This window comes from Chenopodium quinoa, unplaced genomic scaffold, assembly GCF_001683475.1.
Source record: "Chenopodium quinoa cultivar QQ74 unplaced genomic scaffold, ASM168347v1, whole genome shotgun sequence".
Taxonomy (NCBI): domain Eukaryota; kingdom Viridiplantae; phylum Streptophyta; class Magnoliopsida; order Caryophyllales; family Amaranthaceae; genus Chenopodium; species Chenopodium quinoa.
Window position 1 is genome coordinate 1 of NW_018742681.1, and position 24,934 is coordinate 24,934.

At 43.0% G+C, this 24,934-nt stretch overlaps 1 protein-coding gene across 1 annotated transcript; it reads left to right on the forward strand.

Annotated features, from left to right (window-relative positions):
* Nucleotides 1-8,907: 8,907 nt before the first annotated feature.
* LOC110722376 (protein VACUOLELESS1-like) lies at nucleotides 8,908-14,287 on the forward strand. Its single transcript, XM_021901641.1, has 2 exons — nucleotides 8,908-9,677; nucleotides 13,646-14,287. Exons 1-2 carry the CDS (start codon nucleotides 9,183-9,185, stop codon nucleotides 13,661-13,663), a joined length of 513 nt encoding a protein of 170 aa, XP_021757333.1. The 5' UTR covers nucleotides 8,908-9,182; the 3' UTR covers nucleotides 13,664-14,287.
* Nucleotides 14,288-24,934: the final 10,647 nt, after the last annotated feature.

The following is a 24,934-nucleotide window of genomic DNA, read 5'->3' on the forward strand; positions in this document are numbered from 1 at the left end:
AAGTTGGGACGACTGCTCTGAGAAACCTTGGTGACGACTTTCACAACCTATTGAAAGAATACAAGGACGTCTTTGCATTTGAAGTCCATGAAATGCCAGGCATTAGTCCTGATCTGGCAGTACATAAACTCGCTGTGGATCCAAAAAAGAAGCCGGTACGGCAAAAGAAGCGGAACCATGGCGAAGAAAGAAGTCAGGCGGCAGCCGCCGAAGTTAAAGAATTACTTGATGCAGGTTCATTCGGCAATGTTACTTCCCAGACTGGGTTGCAAATGTGGTTCTTGTTAAAAAGCCGAATGGTAACCTGAGCGAATGTGTGTAGACTACAACAGACTTGAATAAAGCGTGCCCCAAAGACAGTTACCCTCTGCCTAAAATTGATAGCCTGGTCGACTCAACAGCCGGCCATGCTTTGATGAGCTTTATGGACGCCTACTCCGGTTTCCATCAAATTCCTTTGTGGAAGAAAGATCAGGAGAAGACGGCCTTCGTCACTGATCAGGGGTTTATACTGTTACACGGTCATGCCGTTTGGTCTTAAGAATGCCCCGGCCACCTTCCAACGTATGATAAACACTAGTGTTTCTTTGATCAACTTGGGAGAAATGTTCGAGGCATATATTGATGATATGATTGTCAAGTCTAAACTTCAGACAGATCATCTGTCGGACCTCCGAGAAACTTTCGCCACACTCAGGCGCACCATGTCATGCTCAAATCCCAAGAAATGTGTCTTTGGAGTTGAGTTTGGGAAATTCTCGGATTTCTCATTAATCAGAGAGGAATAGAGGCGAACCCTGAGAAGGTGCAGGCGGTCATCGACATGCAGTCGCCACGTACCGTCCGAGAGGTTCAGAAAGTTAAACAGGTTGTCTGGCGGCCCTGGGAAAGATTTCTAAGCCGATCAGGCGACAAATGCCTATACTTTTTCCAGGCAATTAAGAAAAAGGCAAGGTTTGAATGGGGGCCGGATGCTGAGGCCGCCTTCCAGAAATTAAAAGTTCACTTGCATTCCTTGCCGAGGCTGGTCAGTCCCTTTGCCCAAAGAGGATCTCTACATGTACCTGGCCGTCTCTGATCATGCGTTAAGCGCTGTGCTCCTTGCTGAAAGGGACGGCTGTCAGCTCCCGGTCTACTTTGTCAGTCACGTACTGAAAAATGCCGAGTTGAGGTATCCCTAGTGGAGAAATTTGGTCTTGCACTCTTCATGGCTGTTTAAAAAATTGAAGCCCTACTTTTTGGCACATGCAGTCGTCGTGTTATACCGACCAACCAATCAAGCGGCCCCTTACCATCATGGAGTCATCAGGACGAATGATCAAATGGGCCATAGAAATTCAGAGTCTCGAAGTTACTTTCGAGCCTAGAAAAGCAGTGAAGGGGCAAGCCTTTGCTGACTTTATTGTTGAGATGACTCGTCCTCCTAACTCTCAAGTTCCAGACCAAGTCTGGAAGGTATATGTGGACGGAAGCTCTACTTCAAAATGGTTGTGGAGCAGGCGTCGTATGTCAATCTCCAGAGGGCGACAGGTTCGAGTATGCTCTACGATTCAGTTTTCAGGCTTCAAACAATGAGGCAGAATATGAAGCTTTACTAGCCGGGATCCGCATGTGCAAGGCGGCAGGGGCAAGAAAAATAGACGCCTGTTCTGATTCACAATTGATAGTGAGTCAGTACAATGGCGAATACGAAGCAAACCCATCGGCCATGATCAAGTATTTACAGGCGGTCCGACAAGCAGTCGGCTCCCTTGAGGATTTCCATCTGGTCCAAGTGCCGAGATCAGAGAATAACCAAGCGGATGCACTTTCAAAATTAGCATCATCCGCCTCCTGTGATACTCCTCGAACCGTTTTTTGGGAAGTAATGGAGAAGAGAAGCATTGAGGGAGACCCTATTGGAATCTTAGACAGAAGCTCAACCTGGATGGATCCAATCAGGGCATATCTGACAAACGGTACCCTGCCGGATGATCATCAACAGGCGGCAGCACTGAAAAGACGAGCCACCAATTTTGAAATGATAAAGGGAGAACTTCACAAAAGGGGGTACCTACAACCCTTCTTAAAGTGCGTTACTCCAGAAAAGGGACGAGAGATACTAGACGATCTCCACTCTGGTTACTGTGCTTCACATATAGGTGGAAGGACGCTTGCTCAAAGGGCAAGGCGCCAGGGCTACTTTTGGCCTACTTTAGAAGCAGATGCTATGGAGATGGTGAAAAAATGTGACAAGTGCCAAAGGTTTGGCAAATTAATTCACCGTCCGGCTACTGACCTCACTACCATTCATAGCCCACTACCGTTTGCTAAGTGGGGCATGGACATTCTAGGTCCATATACGCCTGCTACAGGCGGCAGAAGGTATATACTTGTTGCCGTTGACTACTTCACTAAATGGGTAGAGGCGGAGGCTGTAAAGGGAATTAAGACGAAAGATGTAATTTCATTCATTTGGAAAAACGTCATCACTCGGTTTGGGGTTCCCATGTCTATGGTTTTTGATAATGGTCCCCAATTTGAGACGCCTGTTCTCAAAAGCTGGTTGGATGACCAAGGAATTGCAAACTACTTTGCATCTGTCGGCCGTCCACAAGCAAACGGCCAGGTAGAAGCCTTTAATAAAATCATCTCAGACGGTCTCAAGAAAAAAATTGAACGAGCAGGCGGCCTATGGGCGGATGAACTACCACATGTTCTCTGGGCCATTAGGACGACTGAAAAAGGGGCGACTGGAGAAACTCCATTCCTCCTAACTTATGGTGCGGAAGCTGTCCTTCCAATAGAACACTACGAGCCGACTCTTCGAGTAATGCTATATGACGAAGAGGCAAACTGGGAAGCCATGCGCCTGGCATTAGACTCACTTCCTGAAAAGAGGGGCAATGCTGTTTTGCGCCATGAGATCTATCGCCTGAGAATGACTAGATCATACAACAAAAAAAGTACACAGGCGTCCACTCAAAGTAGGGGACTTTGTACTTAGAAAAATGGAAGCAGTTGGTAGGGCTAAATGAGTCTGGCAAACTAACTCCCAACTGGGAAGGACCCTACCGAATCTATGAGGAAGTCAGGGACGGTACCTACCGTCTGGAAACACCAGACGGACAACCGTTGCCTCGAACTTGGAATGTAGATAACCTTAAAAAATATTTCTTCTGAATGATGTAAAGTAAAGAGCTACTTAATAAAGTTTGCACTTACTATTCAATTTTGTATTACGAGGGGCATGCCGTCTGTACCTTTACAGTCGGCTACTCTCCATTGAGTATTTTACTCACAATACTTAGCTAAAAAGATTAGGGCCTGGCCGACCCTGTGCCTACAGGCGGCTACCCTTCTTTTACTTAGCACCTACGTTCACCAAGAACTTACCAAGGCAACCGGCCGAATGATCAGACCAGGCGCCAAGCCACCTGATCAATTTACAAAACTAATACGACCTGTCCCAACATCATAGCAGGCGTCCGACGGCATCCCTCCGGATGAAATTCGTCGCAGAGAGCAGCTCCCTTTTGGGTGGAACATTGTTCTATAAACTAATTACACGGCACCTATACGACTGTCCCCAAGGGCAACCACGTAGCCGTTTTTGAGACAAGGATAACTCTATCACTAACCAAACCAGTGGTAGCAGTTGACATCTGAGTCAGATGACCGCCTGTATTACTTGGGATAAATGCAGGGGGTACCTATTGAGTTAATAGCCAACAAACATTGGCGAATCAAGGGGTCTAGCCGGCCTACGCCGCCTGGTACCTCTACTTCTCAAACAAAAGTGGCGGCGACTGAGTAACCCCAACGTTAACTCATAGTCACTCCTTCAAACTTGGTATGGAACCTAAAAAGTTTGAGTCGTCCGCCTGTTTTAAACAAACAAGGGCACTCAAACCCCTATTCCTACTAGGTAACCTATTGAGTTAATAGCCAACAAACATTGGCAAATCAAGAGGATCAGCCGGCCTCCGCCGCCTGGTACCTCTACTACTCAATCTAGATTGTGACGAAGACTAAGTAACTCTTATGTTAACTTAATAGTCACTCAAACTTAGTATGGAGCCTAAAAGGTATGAGTCGTCCGCCTGTTTTTTAACAAACACGGGCTCTCAACCACTACTCTTGCTAGGTTAACAAACTACGAGTTAAAAGCCAACATTGGCAATAAAGGGAAACAACCGGTACCCGCCGCTTGTTATCCTACTTAATTCCTTGGCGACTAGGTAATACTATTTACTTGGTCAGACCGATTGAATAAATGGCCGACTGATCGCCCAGCTTGGAAACAGACAACCAGTCGTCCAGGGGCATAGGCGGACCATCCGTACCTGTCTACAATCGGCCATGCAAAACAGTCGATATAGTGTACAATGCAATATCAAATATTCAACACTTAGACAAATTTCAAGCAAAAAATGATTTCATTAATGAAGATAAAAATATTCAGAACCCCGGCCCCCTGGCCGGGTAAATACAAAGCAAACGGCACGCAGGCCGTGGAAAGAATACATTAAGCTTAAGAAGGGGGCAGTTCGGTATTAGCAGCTGCCGCCTGGTCAGCACTCTTCTTGCTAGACTCGGCTTCAGCTGCATCCTTTTTTGATGCCTTACCCCCAAGTGGCACAAGCGCCACAACCGGCTCATCCTCAACCAAGGCTTCCTCCAACGCCTCGTCCTCAGCAGCCGCCAGGATCTCTTGATTATATATTTCGGAACACTGGCGGTACGTTTTTTCCCACGAGGCAAAGTCGGCACTGGGGAAGAGGCGGCTCCAGGTCATGCGCTGGATCTGGGAAGAGTCTTCAATCATCTCTCGGACGAGCTCTCTCTTCTCTTGCTCAGCCTTCTCCGAGAGCTCTCTCTTCTCTTGATCAGCCTTCTCCGAGAGCTCTTTGGTTAGACTCTTCTCCTGGGTCACCAGGCGTTCTTTTACGTTAGCCAAGGATTTTTCCATGGTATCGTAGGAGAGTATCTTTTGGCGGAGAGGTTTAAGCTCGGCCTTGAGGTTGGAGACGGTCGCCTCCAGCTCGCTGTTCCTCTTCTGGGCCGCCTCTAACTGAGCCCGGATAGCGGCGGCAGCCTGCGCCTGATAATAAAGAATATCAATTGTCAGAACTTCATTTTGGGCAATTTGAAACATTGCCTTATCACAGTTAGAGGCGGCCATAGCTTTTGCAGCCTTTACCTCTTTGTTTTTTCCGATCAAGCGGCTTGCGAAGGCCGTTCACTCGGAGCAGGGCCTAAGTAAAAAGGGAACAAACGTCAGTTTCCAAACAAGATAACAGGCGTCCTGGAACTCAAATACAAAAAATGCTAAGTATACCTCAGCAAGGACCCCTGCAATCCCATCAAGGTCAAGGGTGCCGACACCCCTGACCGCCTCCCTTTCAGATGGAGGAACTGCTTTGATCATGGACTTGGCTACCTCTACCAAGTCAGGTTCCTGAGGGCCGGCTGCATCAAGCGTAAAAAAGCAAGTTAGACCTAGTCAAGAAGAAAACAAGTGAGTTTTTTCAAGTAATTGTCCATACTTCTAGGCGGCCCCGCCGGAGTTTTAGAAGAAGTGGCCGGCTGCTTTTCAGCCGCCACTGTTTTCCTGGAAGACCCAGGAGAGCTTGCAACAGTCGTCCTCCGGCCTTGGGGTCCGGCTGTTGCGAGGAAGAAGCTCTTGGAGTGCCCGACTGAAAAAAAAAAAAAAAAAAAAAAAAAAAAAAAAAGAGTTAGTATATGCATAAGCCAACTCCTAAAAGAGGAAGAGTTTCGAGGCCTACCAAGGGTGCCCCCTTGTTGGGGGAGTCGGTACAAGACTGTTGCATGAGAGAGGCCCGCAACATGGCCGCCGCAGTCTTGGATGCTGTTATTTTACTCATGGCGTCAGCTGCAAAAAATAGACAGCAAAGTTAGTAAAAATCTCAAGTAAACAAGGCGTGAAAAACAGAGTATTTGTCAGGCCGGCTACCTCTAGAGCACCGACTGCTGAGGCCACAGGCGGCCAAAAAGTACTCGTCATAGAGCCACTTAAAGCTCGGGACGCAGTTCAGGGGTACTTGCTCTCGTACCCCTGAAGTAGAGTTCACCCTAGTCTCTACTTTGAAGAGTCCTTTGTCTAGGATCTCTTTTTTAGCCTTTGGGGGAACAGGCGGCATGCTGCGGCCGCCTGCGAGAAGAGGCGGATCCCTATTCCACTTGTTAAAGCGTTTGTTCAGCTCCGTGTCTGAACCCTCGATAATAAGGAAGGTGTTCCGCCAATCCTTCCATTTGTTCGCCTTACCTCTCGTCATGAGGTAGCCCCTGTGGCTTGTTAATTGATACCAGCCGGTACCGCCCGACTTAGGGGTCCGGCTGAGATAGTTCATGTGGGCGAAAGCCTCGAAGCTTGGCTCCACCCCGTACATTTCGCACCCGGCCACATAGCCGAGTACGTTTACCCAAGAGTTGGGGGCTAACTGCCATAACCCCAAATCATACCCATCTAAAATCCGCTGAACAGCCGGATGTAATAGGAAGCGCAGTCCAGCTTTGATTGCCGCCTCATAGCAGCCAAAGCAGCCGCTATCATAGCTGGTACCAGCCGGCCAGACGACAGTGTCTTCTGGATCCGGCACGAACAGTAAAAATCCGGGGCCCATTCTGTGGTTAGCTATAAAGCTCTCCACTTTGTCTTTCATGGCCGCGATCCGGCCCCGGGGTACCGTGCAGTAGTAGGGGGTGTTTTCCTCTCTGTAAGAGGCGGACGGCTCCGCCCAATGGCTCCCCTTCTCAACTGCATGAGAAAGCCTCGCCTCTTGTAGGCGGCTGTTTCTTTCTTCTGAGCCTGGAGAAGCGTGGCCAGAAGAGCTGGACTCGGACTCGTCCTCTGACGAGTCCGAAGAGGACGACTCCTCCCTCTCCTAGAGGGGCCCGCCTCCTCTCCCTCAGAAGGAGCAGGAGAAAAGTTGGACATATCAACGGTAAAATGGGAAGGGACCACCTTGCCCCCTCCCTCAGAACTGTCGGCTTGGCAGCCGCCTTGTTTCCTTTCTACATCTGGCGCTTGGTCAGATGTTTCACTAATGGGCACCCTTTGGGAGGAGCCGTCCGAGTTTGAGATCCTAGCAGTCTTCTTTGTTCTGGCCATCACGTTCTGCATAGACACAGATACAGTCGGACTTTGTATAAAGGGCAAAGATGGGTCCAGAAAAGGGCAGGCGGCACTCCTAGTCCTAGATTCAGCCGTCCCCGGTGACCGGCTGATCACTAACTTAGGTCGTGTCGTGTGCTTCCATGGTGCCATTTCAAAAAATAATAGTAAGAAAAAAAATTAAGAATAAGAGAACCGACGGTTACCTGAACGAGTGACGACTGATGAAATTCTGAAATCCCTTGCAAACGGCTTGTCAGAGCAGGCGGTAGGCAACAAAAGTGTCAGAGCAAGTTCAGGGGTCCGAATGTTCTCGCGAAGTTCTCAAATGTGAAAAATGACCGAAGTCAGCACTTATATAGGCAAAGTGAGAAGGCGAAGGGTCGCTTCCAAATTCAAAATTTGGGCGGGAAAATCTCTCGGCCATTTGCAAGGTGACACCTGCAGCAGGCCGTCGCCTGTCACCATGCGACACCTGTCACAGGCGACACGTGACCAGTCACGTGCCACCTGTGAGGGGCAAATGATTAGGGGATTTTTATCCACCAATCACCGTCTGACAAATGGACCAACCAGGTTCCGCCACGTGTCTTTCACGTAGGCCAATAGGAGCCTCCCACGTGTCAATTACAGATTCGTCCTCTGCGGACCAATTGAGACACGCCACGTGTCCACCCATGCCAAATGGGAAAACCGGCCACCAAGGCCCAATCCTGTTTAGAGGCCCGGTCAGCCCTAGGTTTACCCTAAACCTAGAGAGTGGCACGCTTCTCAAGACTATAAATACTCCTCTTAATCCTCATTAAGAGGGGGAGAACTCTAATAACACACGGATTATACATTAAACACTCTCACCTAGAGAGACTAAACCACTTTAATTTCCGTATTAATTACTCCTTAATCAGGTACTAACTTGACCGTTGGAGGCGGAGCTCTCAGGAGTCTCCGTTATTTTGCAGGTACAGGCGGCCGGTTCCAGTCTCGGTGTTGTAACTCTCCCGCAGGACATCAGAAAACCCCGAAACAGTTTTCATCATTTTAATCTGCATGCAATTCGAAACAAAAATGAATCATGCTTTCTTGATTTATACTTGATGGTTTTACACTGCCTGATATATATACTTTCAAATCAACTCTTGTTATTATAATAACAACAACAAATGATTTCTATACATGCAACATTTAGAAATAAAAAAACCAATCCTCATTTGAACCACATCAATTTCTTAATTTTTACATAAGCTATAATAGCTACAGATCATACAATAATTCATTAACTTTTAATCAATTTAAAGTTACTTTTAGCCAATTTCTATCTACTTGTAAAAATAAACCACTCAAAACTACTCAAAGGAAACTACTCTAAATTCATGATTCTATTTTGTTGACTTTTAATTATTTTATATCAACTTTTATTTGATTTCTTTTAACTATTAGCAACAATACTCAAAAATTAACTAAAATTACTTGAAATTAGTAGCATTAGAACCAAATTTACTCAAATTTTTACCTATATTCTTTTAAAAAAATCTGATATAAATTTATACCGAAATTCATAAAAAAAATCTAAATTTATGGCAAAATTCGTAAAAAAAAAATAAATAAAAAAAAAAAAAACCTTTTATTCAACTCCGAATTATCTTCTAATCAATTTTAAAATAAATTACAACAAATTTAACCAGAAATTAAAAGTAAATCAAACGAAATTGAAACAAAAACAAACAAAATTCCGAAAATACCTGACTAACAAGCTAATCGAACTTCAAAACTTCAAAATTGAACTTTGAACTACTCCGATTCAACTTTTGCTACTTCAAATTCAACATATTCAAGCAAAAAACACAAAAATAAGTAAGAGATTATAACAAAATTAGATGAAAGATTACGAACTTCAAAGTTTCGAAGAAATACCTAATTTTCGACAATTTTTGTTTCGAAACTGAAGAATGTAGATAATAGACCATGAAATTGTGCTTATATAGAAAATTAAGCAGTTGAAATTGGCGATTATGGCGGTTTTTCGAAGTTTTGGAGCGGTTTTTCGAAGGTTTTTGAGCAGTTGAAAATGGCGGAGGAGAGAGAAAGAAGAGATGGTACTGTTTATAGGTATAATATTCATGCTAAGTTGATTGAACCTAGTTTTTCGTTAGGGAAGGAGTGTTTTGAGCAGAGTGTGGTGGATTGTGTTTTTTGGGGGAATGGGGTTGTGTGTATGAATGAAGGGTTCCAATTCTTTAGTGTACCGGATTTTTCGAGTTTCGATTCGGATAAGGGTGTGGTTAAGATGGCTGATCTTGGACTCAAGGATCCACCATTGTGTATGGCAGTGATCAAGCCGAAATATACCATGTCTGGGAATGTGGAGGTGTTGCTTGGTGTTGGTGATCATGTATTGTTGGTTGATGAAGATGGGGTGCAACAGTTGGGTGTTGGAGTTGGCCCGCTTCAGAAGATGGTGGTTTCGAGAGATGGGAAGTATTTGGCTTCCTTTAATCATGATGGGAGGCTCTTGGTTATTACCTCTAACTTTGCTAGCATCATTTTCGAGTATAGTTGCGAGGTTAGTTTTATTGTTTTTGTAAAATTCGAACTTTCAGTATGTTTTTTTAAGTTTTATCTATCTGCAGACTTTTTATTGTTTCTGATGACTTAGTTCTCTTTTATTTGACATAAAATTACTCGACGTAAGTTGTTTTGTTGGCAAAAACGTTGGAAGATAAGACTTCTTTGGAAGTTCTAGCAAAATGGGTGAACTTGCTTGGTTGACGAAAGCGTTTGAAATTGTACTTTTCTGGAAGTTATAGTAAAACTGGTGAAGTTGCTTAACTACTTGAAACAAAACAACCTTATGCATTTTTCTTGGAAAAAAAAAAATGTAAATTCCTAAGTAGTGTAACTAACTACCTTTGTGCAACAAAATAACCATTTAGTAGATTTGTGGAAATGATGCTTTAGGACTGAGGTCTTTCTATTGTTAGATTATGGAGAATATAGTGTGTTGTAGTATTCGTGAGGTTGCTGAGAATATAGTGAAGGGTGTTAGGAGAGTGTAAGCTGGCAAGCTGAATACAATTTTACAACCATTTTTTTGATTTATGATTGCTGATGTATAGTAATATATTTGCTGGTAAGGGCAGCCACCTTTACTTGTGTGGACAAGCTTGGCTTCCAAGATATATACTACGTCTTAAGCTGTAAGTTGATTGTTTCACATTATTTTTTTGGATTGTACATCTTGTACACTCTGTATCTAAATAATTCTCGGGAAGCGGCATGAAGTCTTTAGCTTTAAGCCAACGCGTACGCGCACACAACTAGAATATGATTTTTGTTAGAAGTTGGAAAGAGCTTCAAGTTGAGATCACTATAACTAGAGGTCTAAAATAAGAACCTGATAAAACCTAGAACATTGAATATTTATCTTGTGCACACAGTGCTCCATAAATGATAGTTCAACTTAAACTTTTCTCCCCATATCCCCCTTTTTTCTTGGTTTCTGTCCCTTTTCATACAGTAGAGTCGATGCAGAGATTTTTCTTATGGGTTGATGAACTACATCCTGTCTTGAACCAATGAACCTTGTTACTTAGTCTCTTGATTGATTTAATTAAGGTGTTGAATGCTTTGTTTTGGCCGTTTTAAGGAGCATAGCTTCATAAATACCTAGTTATCCAATCTAACTTCACAGAACAGGTACTAGGTGTTACTGATACTTGTTCATGCCTTATCCATCATTAAAGTAGTTAATCTGCATGAGTTCCTTAGTAAAGATCTTGTCTATGTTGTGATAATGAGACTAGCGGAGCTTGAACTTAGCTGGAAACTTTACTCAAATCAACTCTGACCAAGCTTAAGTTGAGCTTGAAATTTTTTTGGGCTGGATTTGTAACTTATGCTTGAATCTGAAGTTAAAGTGAAGCAGACAAACAGTTTTGAGATTTCAGTAAATGCTTACAACTATTTTTTGTTGCATGGCTTATGTAGAAATAAAGCTTTTATACTTGAAATAACATTTTAATATTATATGAGAAATAAATATGATACTAGAACACACTTTTTTTTTTCCTTTCTGATTTGTATTGAGTTTCTTTAAATAGTTATCCTTGCATTATGTGTTACAACTTGAAATATTTAGGATAAAAATGAGTTTAAATTAGAAAATAACACCTGCTAAAGACCCCGATTTTGTTTTTAACACCTGTTAAAAAAAAAGTTTTATTATAACACCTCCAAAAATCCCAAAATTTTGGTTTCACCACCACTTAACTTTTCCATCCAAAAAACCGTTAGTGGGCCCCACAGTGTACACGTGTCAATAATCTATTGGAGAAAAACCACGTGTCACTATACTATTGGTTTAAAAAAATTAATAAAAAAAATAAAATAAAAAAGAATTTTTTTTTAAAAAAAAAAAACCCAAATAACCCAGCCACCACCTTCACCACCGGCGTCGGTTCCCCCTGCCCACCGTCGTCACCCCAACCCGTGCTGCCGACTCCCCTTAGCCGACCGACGAAACCAACCAGCCTAGCCGACCACCGGAACAACCCATCCTCAGCCCCAATTCGATTTGGTTTGGGTGTGGGTTTGGGTTCAAGTAAGGGTGAGAGATGTAAAGCGGTATTTGGGTTTGGGTTTGGGTGTGGGTTGGGGTTTTTCGGCGACGAATCTGGGTGTGGGAAGGAAAGAACCGGTTTTTCGGCGACGGATTTGGGTAAGGAAGGCGAGTTCGGTGATGTTGCTGAGGTAGGTGGTGGTGGCGTGATGTTGCGGTGGTAGGAGACAAGAATGGGTGGTGGTTTTTGTCGGTTTCTGTCGGTTTTTAGGGTGTGGGAAGGAAAGAACGGGTGGTGGGGCTGATTTTCGTCGGTTTTGGGTGGGGACAGAGGATGCCGACGGCCTGAGTTAGGGTTTCGGTGCTGGGCAGGTGGCTCCGGCGGTGGGGTTGGGGATAGATTTTTTTTCTTTTTTTTTTTAATTTTTTTCCATTTTTTTTTATTTTCTAAACCAATAGATTATTGACATGTGTCAATTATGGCCCCCACTTAACGGTTTTTTTTGGAAGGAAAAGTTAAGTGGTGGTGAAACCAAAATTTTGGGATTTTTGGAGGTGTTATAATAATAAAAAAAAAATTTCAACAGGTGTTATTATCAAAATCGGGGTTTTTAGCAGGTGTTATTTTCTAATTTGGCCTAAAAATGAATGATACTTGTGAACACTTTGCTTTTGCGTAAAGTTTTGGGAGAATTGTTTTGTGAGTGATATCCTGTGCGAATTTATTTTGGAACTATTGGAAGTTGATGTGAAAGGAGATGGTGGAGAATTAATTTTATTGACGGAAAGAGCAGGTTGGAAATACTTCCTTCGGTTTTGGTTATTTGCAACAATGGTACCGTTTACGGATACCAATGCAAAAGTTTTTAAGCATCATTAATAAAATATAAGGGCATGTACTTAAACACTAATCCAATTAAAAAAAAAAACAAAAATTTAAACCACTACCACCACCGAACCCACCGTAAACCACCGCGAATCAGATCTGAACTCCTACAACCACCCCACCACGAACCCAGCCACGCAAACTCCACCACGAACCTAGCCACGCAGCCACCACCACAAACCCAGCCATGCAGCCACCACCACGAACCAGACCCACGCCACCCCACGAAACCAAACCCACGAACCAGACCCACCCCCACGAAACCAAACCCACGAACCAGACGCCACCCCCACGAAACCACACCCACCCACCCACCACCACGAACCAGACCCACGCCACCCCACGAACCAGACGAACCCAGCCACCACCACGAAACTAGCCACGCCACCCCCACGAAACTCACGCCACCCCTAAAACTAGATCTGAAACCCCTAACACCCCCACGAACAAGAAGATTTGTTGATCTTGATGAGATCGTCGAGGGACATGTTCAATCATTTTCCATTGCCATTGAAAGATGTGGTGAAGAAGAAGAAGAAGAAAATGTAGAGGAGAGAGAAAATTGTAGCAGGAAGAAAATTGGGGAAACCAGAGAGAGAAAGTGGGAAGATGAATGATTTTTGGTGAAAATGATTACAATAATCAGATTTATTAGGTACAAAGTTAAATTAGGTAAGTGATCTAATTAAATGTCTAAGTTGTTTAAGTAAGGGTAATATGGGCATTTTGTTGGCAAAAAGTTACTAAAAAAGGAAATAAAAAAGTTTGTTGCAAATAATAAGAAGGGCCTAATTTTAGTAAATGTTGCAAATAACTAAAACCGGAGGAAGTATATGTTATTTTGTATTTGTACTTTGTTTATTGGAAGACGGGATGAGAAAGGAGATAGTGGGGACCTGATGAGTCTATTTATATATATTTTATTCCCCGTCTCATGGTCATATTTGTGCTTATTTGAGCTATGCGGAGCTATTTTTATTACTAATATACGTTTTCTAGTGTTTTTGTAGAGTTGATGTTATTTTGTTGGAATTTGCATAATTATGATAACTCCCGCGCTTATTGAGCCACTACGAAAATATTACAGACGGAACGTATTTTATGACCAAATATTTAAAGTCCAAGACTGAGTCAAAAGAAATTGACTTCGGTGATCAAGGGCTCGATTAAATAAGAGGTTAAAGGTTTTAATATTATTATTACCACGGACCAAATCATTATCATAGAGTCATGGACCATGTGAAGCAAGGAAAGAAATTGGGCCGAGTTATTTGAGCCCAAGTCAAGAAAAGGAGAAATGACGACCCAGCAAAAGCCAAAGCTTATTTCCAGACTGACCGGGCCCGATTGGGCGCTGATTTCTCGCTGATGATTGATGTCGGTTATTATTAGGTTTATATATACCCATATAAAGAAGATTTGGGGCAGCTTTTATTTTTACGAAGTACTCGTATTAGTTAGTTTGGCTTTCTTTGGCAGATTCTTTAACATAGCTCATCATACTCGTAGATTAGTTTTTTTTTTTGGTAATTAGTAGGTAGCTTTTGTCAGACTTTAAGAGTTTGGCTTTTATAATCTTTGCTTTTCATTAGTTTTGGATTTATCTTGGATTGATTTTCATACTTTGTTTTACGGTAATTTAGTTAGCCTTGTTTCAGTTTTGTTCTTCTATTAGCTTTAATGTAATTTTTATTAGTTGATAGTTAATTCCTTTAATATTTATCTTTTATTAGTTGACTTTAGTTTTATATTGTTATGTTTTCTTTAATTGTTTTGATTAGTTTAATTTTAATTATGTGTGAGTAGTTTTATTCTAGGGTTGTGGGGATCCATGAATAATATAAAGGGATGATTTATTATTGTTGATTGTTAGTGTTTTAGATTAATTTCCTATTGATTGATATATGCTATGCAATTAGATTAGCGCTGGTTTAATTGTATGAGTTACGCAATATTTGTTTGGGGTAAAATTGCCAATGCCATGTGGCCCAATGGGGTGCTAACACGTGTCAGCCCCAGAGAAGTCCAATGGGATCCACTCTCCTGCTGACACGTGGCCTCGTAACCCTAATAGGGGAATTAATCTCCTCTACTATAAATAGAGGAAAGTCCTCATTTATTGGACATTCATGCACAATCATAAATACAAACACAAATACCGAGCAATATTAATTACAGAATCTCCCGTAATCCGAGAGACTATTTACTTTCCGCATTCTTACTCACTCAGACGTATTCTAACTTGATCGTCGGAGGCGGAACTCTAACGAACCGGAGTCTTCGTGCTTTTGCAGGTACAGGCAGTCGACTACAAGTTCTGGTGTTGTAACTCTCCTATAGGACACATAGAAAAACCCCGAAACATTGGCGCCGTCTATGGGGAGGGTACTTTCAGAATGGCATCCCATGAGTTTGTACCACTTAACAACGAGAAACGACCTTTGGTCGAACCTGAGGTCCATACGGATCAAGATAGTGGCGACGACCAAACGGTCGAAGCCTATATGGCCCCAGACGGGTCATTCCTATCCAAGCGTCCCCGTCCCAAAGAAACAAGGGAATGGGACAGCGACAAAGGTGTCAGCCACCCAGCCAGCCGGCCGGCTGAACAAGCCCAGACGGCTGAGGGTGCTGACCCCGTTACCAGAGACGAACTCATGAAATTCATGAGTAGTTTCAAAGGGGAAATCAAGGACCTGATAAGAAAAAAGGCAGGCTTCCACAAGGGTCAGTCGGCCAAAAGGCCATCTCCCTCTAGGAAGAAGCCTTCTCCGTCTTGGAAGAAGCCTTCTCTCTCTGGGAAGAAGCCGGTTAAAGACCGGATTCCAACTTCATCCTAAACCACAGGGACCAGATTGGCCCATGGTGGATCTTTCAAAATTTCGCTTCCCCGAAGTGGGGAAGAGGAAGGCCATCCGGCAAATTCAGCCGGATGGGTCAAATAAGACATTCTCTGATGCTCGGATATTTCTCTAGCAAAAGAGAAGTCAACAAATGTCTAAGTCGGCCACCACGTCGACATTCTTAGATAGTCTCCATAATACCTCAATGGGGTCTTCGGAGACAAACCGAGAGAGTCAGTCAGGCGGTATGTCCGCATGAATTGGCCCTCAGATTATCAAGCCGGCTCCGTATGTGCCCCAACAGCCATACTTGCCGTATGGATCTCCTTACATGCAGCCGACCCTCTTTGGGGGTCAGGCGGCACATCAGGTCCAGCCTATGGACTGGCAGCTCCGACTGCTGAACATTGGGGAACAGCCTTCGGCTTTCTCGAGGCGGCTCAGCCGACAAAGGTTAAGAACGTGTTGGTTGGTGCCTATGACGGTACCACCAACCCGGAAGACCACCTTATGGCGTACACCAACCTCATGTATTTGCATGGGTTGGATGATGCCGCCTGGTGCAGATGCTTTCCGGCAACATTGAAGGGCATATCCCAACGATGGTTTAGCAACCTGCCAGCCGGTTGCATCAACAACTTCAAGACACTGGCATACCTATTCGTGTCTAACTTCTCTATGAACATCCCGGCCAAGAAGACAAGTCTCGATCTTGGGGTTATACAGCAGGGAGATAGAGAAGGGCTGAGATCCTATGTCAGGCGGTTCAATCTGATGAGAATTCAGATTCAGGGAGTGTTTGACAAAGTTGCCTACACAGACTTCTTCAAGGGTCTGAAATGAAAGGAATGGTGTCCTTCCAACAAGTGTATTATTCCGATAGAGGGTTCAGAATTATTACAGAGCTAATTCTTCAGTAAGGTCAAGTGATCGGAATGCCTAGGTGGAGGCCGCTTCCGATCAGTAATATCAAGGTACAATTGATATTACAGCTTAATCTTAACTGAACCCTTCGGGTCGAACCCAATCGAATCTCCGATCCGAGACGTCGAATTAATCCGAAAGGATTTTATGAGTCGACAAAGTTTTACGAATACAGACGTCGGAAATCGAGCCTAGGGCGTCGACACCGAGCGTCACAAAATCACAAGCAACAAGTATGAGCGTAGCCGTAGCTAGGCTAGGCTAGCTCATAGCATGCCTAGGTGCACCATGTGTGTGCTAGGCGCACCATGGTGTGCTAGGCACCATCGCAGCCAAGGCGCACCCTGGCAGCCCATCGCAAGCTAGCAGCATGCTAGCATGGGTGCCTAGGTGCGCATGGCAGCTATCGCAAGACACACAAGCACCAGGCAGCCCATAGCAGCTAGCAAGCATGCTAGCGTGGTGCCTGGGTGCATGTGGCGCCTATCGCAGGCAATGGCCACACCATGGCAAGCACTAGGTGCTGCATGCGTGCGTGCCTGGCTTGGCAGCACCATCGCAAGCACCAAGTGCTGGCATGGTTGGCTGCCTGGCAATGGCGCGCCATGTGCGTGTGCTTAAGTGCTAGCCTTCGCATGGCAGCACCAAGCATCGCAGCACATGCGAGAGGGTCAGTGCGGCCAACATGCGTGGCTCGCTAGCAGCACGCATGCTGGCTGTGCTAGCGATGCGATGCGAGAGGGAGATGCGTGGTGCGATAGGCAGTGCTAGGCTGCCAGCAGCAGCAGCAACGCCTAGCACTGGCTAGCACCAGCGCCTAGCATGGCCTAGCACCAGGCATGCGAGGCAGCTGGGCAGCACCATGCTAGCTGGCTGGGCTGGCCAGCGCCATGATAGCTGGCAGCAGCCCAGCATGCCCATTGTATGTGGCGGTTTGAGGGAGTGGGGACCAATTAGCTTAGAGCATGCCTTGGGGATCAAGGCAATGGTCCCCCCAAGGTTCATGGTCCTCACCTAACCTTCTCTCTCTATTTGACACTTGTTGCATTGTGATTAGTTTTGTTTAATAATTTATTTTAGAAATAAATTAATTAGCAAAATACATTCTCCCACATTGGTGGAGGATGAAAAAAAAAACAAGGGATCATTTCCCTATAAATACCAAGCTTGGTATTGGGATTTGAGACAACCTTGAGTGGAATTAAAAAGGCAACTCTAAGAAAAGAGTAAACCTTTGATTCGTAAAACTCATAGTTATTTTGTCCGGGTCTTGACTAACCTTCAAGACTTAGGACGCTTGGGTTGGGTCGAGGGTACGATCCGTCGGAGATCTCGTCTTTTCGGGATTTTGAAGTAAGAGCTCTTTGGGAGCGAAGCACGCGTCAAAGGTATAATTCTTTTCCTTAATCTTGTTTGATTAAGTTTATTATGCTTTTTTAATTGCCTTAATTAAGGGGCGGGTCTTGGTGGGTTTCCTTCCGCGTAGTGTCGGGTCACTACGAAACCCTACAGCGGTATCGGAGCCACGCTCCTTATAATTTTTGCAATTATTGTTTAATTAAGGTGTTTTAAAGAATTTATTTTTTCTGGTTCATGTTCATCTAATTAGATTAGATGCTTGTTTTATTAATTTTAAAACTCGAATTTATTATCGATTTGGCTGTCGAACCCAGATTTTGGCTCAAAAATAGTGATTTTTGGGTGGAATCGACATTCTGAAACTGTTTCAGCTCTTTTAGGGTTGTCCATAAGCCAAATTCGAACCAGAAACCCAATTTTTCTGGGGTTTTTTCGTTTTTCAACGAAAGTTTTAATTCTTTTTAAGCTTTGATTAATGCAAGCATTACAAGGTTAGATTAAATGCACATTTGCATCACTAATCTACTGGTTTTAAAATATCCTTGAGCATAATAATGGAGTGTTTATTAGGGCTTAAGTTGATATACCAATTTATCACATAAATTTGTTTTTCACAATTTTGCAAATAAATTGCAATAAGGTGTGAAAACTTGTTGTGATTTTGTATTTTAAGTTCCCAAGTAATGTTAAAGTTCTAATCTTTAAGTGTTTAAATGATTGGAACCCTAACCCTAAATTCCATGTTGAACAAAGTTTGGATTTTTTCATATTTTGGTTGATTAAAATCCATTAAGTTCAATTACTTGTGAGTAAAATTTGATTAATCTTCATATTGGAAGATGTAATCTTGGTATTTTACACAAGTATGCAAGTTGGAAATTTTTTTTTATCATTGGATGGTTAATTTATTTTTCCAACTCCCTTTTGTCAAATCCATTATTAATTTGCATATTGGCAAGATTAATTTTGGACATAGCTCATTTTATTTTAAGCATAATGTTTGACCTAATTTTGTTCAAAATTGAAATTTTGGATAAATTTAAGCTTGTGCACCAATTAAAATAAAATTTGTTTAAGTTAGACTTAGTGGTTGTTTTATTTTATTTTCCCTAAAATTAATTCTAAAATATAATTTGGAATTAGTTCATGTCACACGTAAATCGGGATTAAAATCCCGATTCATAGCACGCAAATCAAGGCAACACACCCAAGTGCCACCAAGGCTAGTCGGGCTGCCTAGCAGCCCACATGTGGCTGCCTATGGTGCGCACAAGGGCGAGGCTTGATGCTGCTATGCGCTGTGTGTGTGTGGCTGGGATGCATGGCAGGGGTGCGTGGGGTGGCTGGGCTGGCTTGCGAAGCATGCTGCTGGGCAGCAGGGCAGCAAGCATCAGCCAGCGCACCACGAGCATCATGATGCGCCTGCCCAGCAGGCCAGATGCTCGCAGGCACCAGCGTGCTAGCAGGCATGCGAAGCATGCCGGCAGGCAGCTGGGCTTGAGGCGCTGCTTGCTAGGCACAGCAGGCCTCAGCCACGCACCATGACGCCATGCCATGGGCTGCCTAGCAGCCATGGTGCGCACCCACCAAGGGCTTTGTTGGGTGATTTTGCTTAACATCGAGCTATGATTTTGCGATTTTTCTCGTATTAATTAATTATTTTAACGAGGCTAAAAACCTCAATTTTCGATTTTGCAAAATTTTGACAAATTATGGGTTATGCCGACTTAATTAATCAGATTAATTAAGTACGGATGCGGAATTTAGTGGGAGCTTACTTAAATGCGTTAGCATTTTGCGTTTAGAAATAATGGATTAAACCACTTTGACTAGTTTTAATTAGGCACGTTAATTGGATTAACGACCTAAGTTAGTTACTAGTTTTGCGTGTTTAATTATGTATTTCGTAAAATTGCATGGGCCGTTCACAAATAGTGAACGGCTGAATGAAAAATTGGTTTCAAAACAGGTTGTTTGAAAATGGCAACTAGTGGGGCCCGACTAGGATAGAAAATACGGACTGCATTCCGTTATGTATTTTTGTAAATCTAAATACGGTCTGCGAACCGTTAAGTATTTTTGTACTATTTAGATTAATCTTAGTCGTTCTAGCTAGCTTCTTTTATTTCATTTTGGCCAAGAAGTCTCAAGACGGCGTTTCGAGGAAGACGAGCCAAGATGAAGACCCATGGAAATTGAAGATTTCAAGGGGTCATGCTAGTTGCCAAATGTATCTATTTTTATGCCTTATATATTGTTATTATATATATGTTTGCTAGATGCATGTCTAGGATTTCTATGATGTTGCGATGATTAGTTAAGTTCACTTAAATCAACCAACATAGAAACCCTAGGTCCCTTAATAATATTGAGCTAAAATTTGCCATTCCAAGAACAACACTTACCGAACTAATGCGCGTACGTGATGGATTACGCCAAAGCGAGGCATCACTACTTCCCTAGGAACGTAAGGTATACTAGGTATACGAGTTGTCTTGGTTAAGCTCAACGATATCAGTAAGGAGTCCTTAGATGTCGTGGCAAAAGAGATAAAATGTCAAGTATGCATTGGATGCGACATTTTATCAAACCGAGAGTAGCTTGGAGCTATTAGCAATTGGATTGCTTACCCTAAGATATATTTAATGGTTAAGACAAGCCAAAGAATGCTTGACCATTTCTTGATCTTTGGGATCTCGGAATCAATTTATTCTCGCGCAAAAGGGACAATCTTAAAATGCGTGGATAAAATGTTCAATAAGTGTGAATAAGTGCATGAACGCTTTAAATTTCAACTTATTGATGTATGAATGGTTTTTCACTTCAAATTCTTTCAATTGTAGAACAATGTCTGCAAGTAACTCAAACAACAACCATATGTGCCCGGAACTCCCCGAAAAGTTAGCCTTTCCCTTAAACTTGGTCAACTTTAAGGAATGGGAAGCGGAACTCAGGAGGACTCTCCGGAATTGTTCCTTGGAGTATACTCTTGACACTCCCATTCCAAGATTCTTTGCTAAAGGAATCATGATCGACGAGGCTCATGAAGAATGGTCTTCCAATTGCAAAAGGGTCTCACGACTCATGGAAAATTCCATCCCGGAAGACCGGAAGGAAACTCTTTCCTCCTACCTTCCGGACATGTTCCTCAAAGCACTTGAGGACGTTGTCAATGTAAGAGTCACCAAGAGTGACAATGGCAACTTTGATGGACTCGTGTTTGACTTGACCAGGTCACTTTCAAACATGAGGATTAAGTCACCAAATGTTGGGTGTCTTGCTAAGGAAAGACGACGGCTTTGGACCAAGGTCTACAATGCTAAATTGAGACCTAGGATGCCCCTCCGACCTCATGTGCTTGGTATGACTAGGCTCTTCAAGCACATGCAGCTTCTCGGAATTCCATTGGAAGATAAGATGGCGGGGCATATCTTGCTTGCTTCACTCCACTCGGGCTATGATGCACTTAGAGTGCATATCGCTGCGGGAAAGGAGACACACTCCCTCAAGGAGGTGGTGCAACTACTTAGCCAAGCCACTGCCTATGGAATGACCAAAAGACCTTTGAGAGCTAAGAAGAAGGAGTTCAAGAAGGTCAAGGCAAAGATGAGATGCTTCCATTGTGGCATGCAAGGCCATTACAAGAGGGAATGCATGCTCATCAAGGAAGAGGGGATCACTCCGACCACCTCAGGTATCTTCCTTAACACTTGTGGATTAAGCTTATCATAAGGTATTGGATACCAACTATGACTCACTTAATGTTGCCTTTTCAGGGACCAAGTGAGAAGCTTATCAAGTGTTGGTGCATGGACAAAAGATGACGAAGATGTTTTTTCGATCGTGCTTGCATGCATTATTTTGTCTATGATATGTAATTAAACTATATCTAGTTTTTCCATGCTTTGAACATATTATGATCCATGGTGTTGGACACCTAGGAATTTCAAATGTAAGACTTTTAACAATAGTTGTTTCAAGTTTACAAATTTATGTTCAATTAAATTGCGTGTTTTACATAAGACAAAAGTTGATACCACTAAGCTAAGACCATCGAGTCGAATCAAACCTACTTGTGGCATTGTCGTGTTAGCCGCATTAACATCAAACGCATCAAGAAACTTCTTCAAGAAGGTGTTCTTGACTCATTCGACTTAGAGTCATTTGAAAATTGCGAAGGATGCTTATTAGGCAAGATGATCAAACAACCATTCTCCAAGTTGGGAGAAAGGGCAAGTGACTTATTAGGTCTAATACACACGGATGTATATGGACCTATGAGCACACCCGCAAGACAAGGTTACCGATATTTCATCACCTTCACCGACGATTATAGTAGGTATGGCTATATCTACTTAATGTCGAATAAATCTGAATCCTTTGAAAGTTCAAAGAATTTCAGAAAGAGGTTGAAAATCAACTTGGCAAAAAAATTAAAGCACTTCGATCGGATCGAGGTGGCGAATATTTGAGCCATGAATTCGACGATCACTTGAAAGAATGTGGCATTCTTTCAGAGTTGACACCTCCTGGAACTCCTCAATGGAACGGAGTGTCCGAACGGAGGAATCAGACCTTGTTAGACATGGTTCGGTCAATGATGGGTCTTAGTGAACTCCCTATCTCATTCTGGGGACATGCGCTACAAACAGCAGCACTAACACTGAATAGAGCTCCGTCAAAAGCTGTTGAAAAGACTCCATATGAATTATGGACTAAGAAACCTCCTAGGTTGTCTTTTCTCAAGATTTAGGGATGCGAAGCATATGTCAAGTGATTAATTTAGGACAAACTTCACCCCAAATCGGATAAGTGTTTCTTTGTGGGATATCCAAAAGAAACCAAAGGGTATTACTTCTACAATAAATCCGAGAATAAAGTGTTTGTTGCTCGTGATGGTGTCTTTTTGGAGAAGGATCACCTTTCCAAAATGACAAGTGGGAGAAAAATCGAACTCGACGAAGTTCGAGAGGACGAGCAACAATGTCAACCTGACAAAACTGACAATCTAGATACTTTGGAAGCATCTGAGAAGATTGGTCAGAGTCAAACAGACAATGTAAATGCTCAACCGATTACCCTACGTAGGTCACAACGGCAAAGATCTCAACCAGACAGATACCTCGGTATTGTCTTAACTGATGATCAGGACATCCTAGTTATGGATGGTGATGAGCCGGCGACATACAAGCAAGCTATGACGAGTCCTGACTCTGCAAAATGGCAAGAGGCCATGAAATCCGAGATGGACTCCATGTCTGAAAATCAAGTCTGGGACTTGGTGAATTCGCCCGAGGGTTATACACCCATTGGTTGCAAATGGATCTTCAAAGTGAAGACAGACAAAGATGGAAATGTATCGGTATACAAAGCTAGACTGGTGGCAAAAGGTTATAGACAAGTCCACAGGATTGACTATGATGAAACTTTTTCACCATTTGCAATGCTAAAGTCCGTCCGGATCATCCTAGTGATTGCTGCATATTACGATTACGAAATATGGCAAATGGATGTCAAAACCGCCTTCCTTAATGGGATTTTGGAAGAAACTGTGTATATGACACAACCAGAGGGTTTTGTCGATCCAGGAACCGCTGGAAAGGTTTGCATGCTAAAGAAGTCCATTTATGGACTAAAGCAAGTCAGCAGAAGTTGGAATCTGCGATTTGATGAAGCCATCAGCAAGTTTGGTTTTATCAAGAATCTAGATGAGTCTTGTGTATATAAAAAGGTCAGTGGGAGTGATATTGCATTCCTAGTCCTGTATGTCGATGACATACTGCTCATTGGTAACAACACAAAATTATTGGAGTCCGTAAAGGACTGGTTGGGAAAGTGCTTTTCAATGAAGGACTTAGGAGAGGCACAGTACATATTGGGCATCAAGATCTACAGGGATAGATCTAAGAGGATGATTGGATTAAGCCAGAGTACTTACATTGATAAGGTACTGGCTCGATTAAACATGGAAAATGCCAAAAGAGGGTATTTACCCATGTCCCATGGCATAACTCTCAGCAAGAAACAGTGTCCACAGACACCTGTTGAGCGAGAAAGAATGAATCAGATCCCATATGCTTCGCTAATCGGATCGATCATGTATGCCATGATATGTACAAGGTCGGATGTATCGTATGCCCTGAGTGCAACGAGTCGATACCAATCGAATCCAGGAGAGGCGCATTGGACTGCGGCCAAAAACATCCTTAAGTACCTAAAAAGGAACAAGGATAAATTCCTGGTGTATGGAGGCCACAAAGAACTGGTTGTTGAAGGTTACACCGACGCTAGCTTCCAGACTGACAGAGACGACTTCAAGTCACAGTCGGGGTATATATTCTGTCTGAATGGAGGAGCGTTCAGCTGGAAGAGTGCCAAGCAGAGCACCACTGCAGACTCTACAACTGAAGCCGAGTACTTAGCCGCTTCGGAAGCTGCCAAGGAAGCTGTTTGGATTCGCAAGTTCATTAGTGAACTTGGTGTTGTACCCTCAATCAAGGGACCGATAGACCTCTATTGTGATAATAATGGAGCTATCGCTCAGGCTAGGGAGCCGAGAGAACACTAGAATGTCAAACACGTGCAACGGCGATTTCACATGATAAGGGAATGGAAATCCGAAGGTGAAATCAGAATTTGTGAGATCGGCACGGATGATAATGTAGCCGATCCTTTGACTAAACCTTTGCCTCAAGTGAAACACAACAAACACGTTGAGGCAATGGGAATCAAGCACATAGGAAATTGGCTTTGATATTCCCTGTACAAGTGTTTTAATTAAACAGGGTTGATTTAATGTAAGACACTGTACTAAAACCATTCACTAATGGAGTAATAAATTTTTGTGCAAAATTATCATTCACTCCATTACTATTTAATTGTGGTTTATTATTAAATAATGAGTCCATTCGATTTACTGAAATATTCAAAACAGGGTATCAAGACCATGTCTTGGATAAAGAAACACCTGTTAAGTGAACATTAAATATTAAATCGAAAAGTATCCCTAATCGAGGTCATCTAACAGATGGACGATTGATGACCGCCATAGATTAGTGTGTAGTATGATTTACAGCACCGTTTCTTGTGCTGCGAGGACGTGACAGTCATAAATCATTTGCACAGGTACAGTTTAGAACTGTACTGGATAAGACCTATGAGAGTACTTTAAGAAAATTAAATTTTGTCATAAGTACATTTCTCATTATGGTTATCGGAACTTATTTCCTCATACCATGAGTACTGTGAAG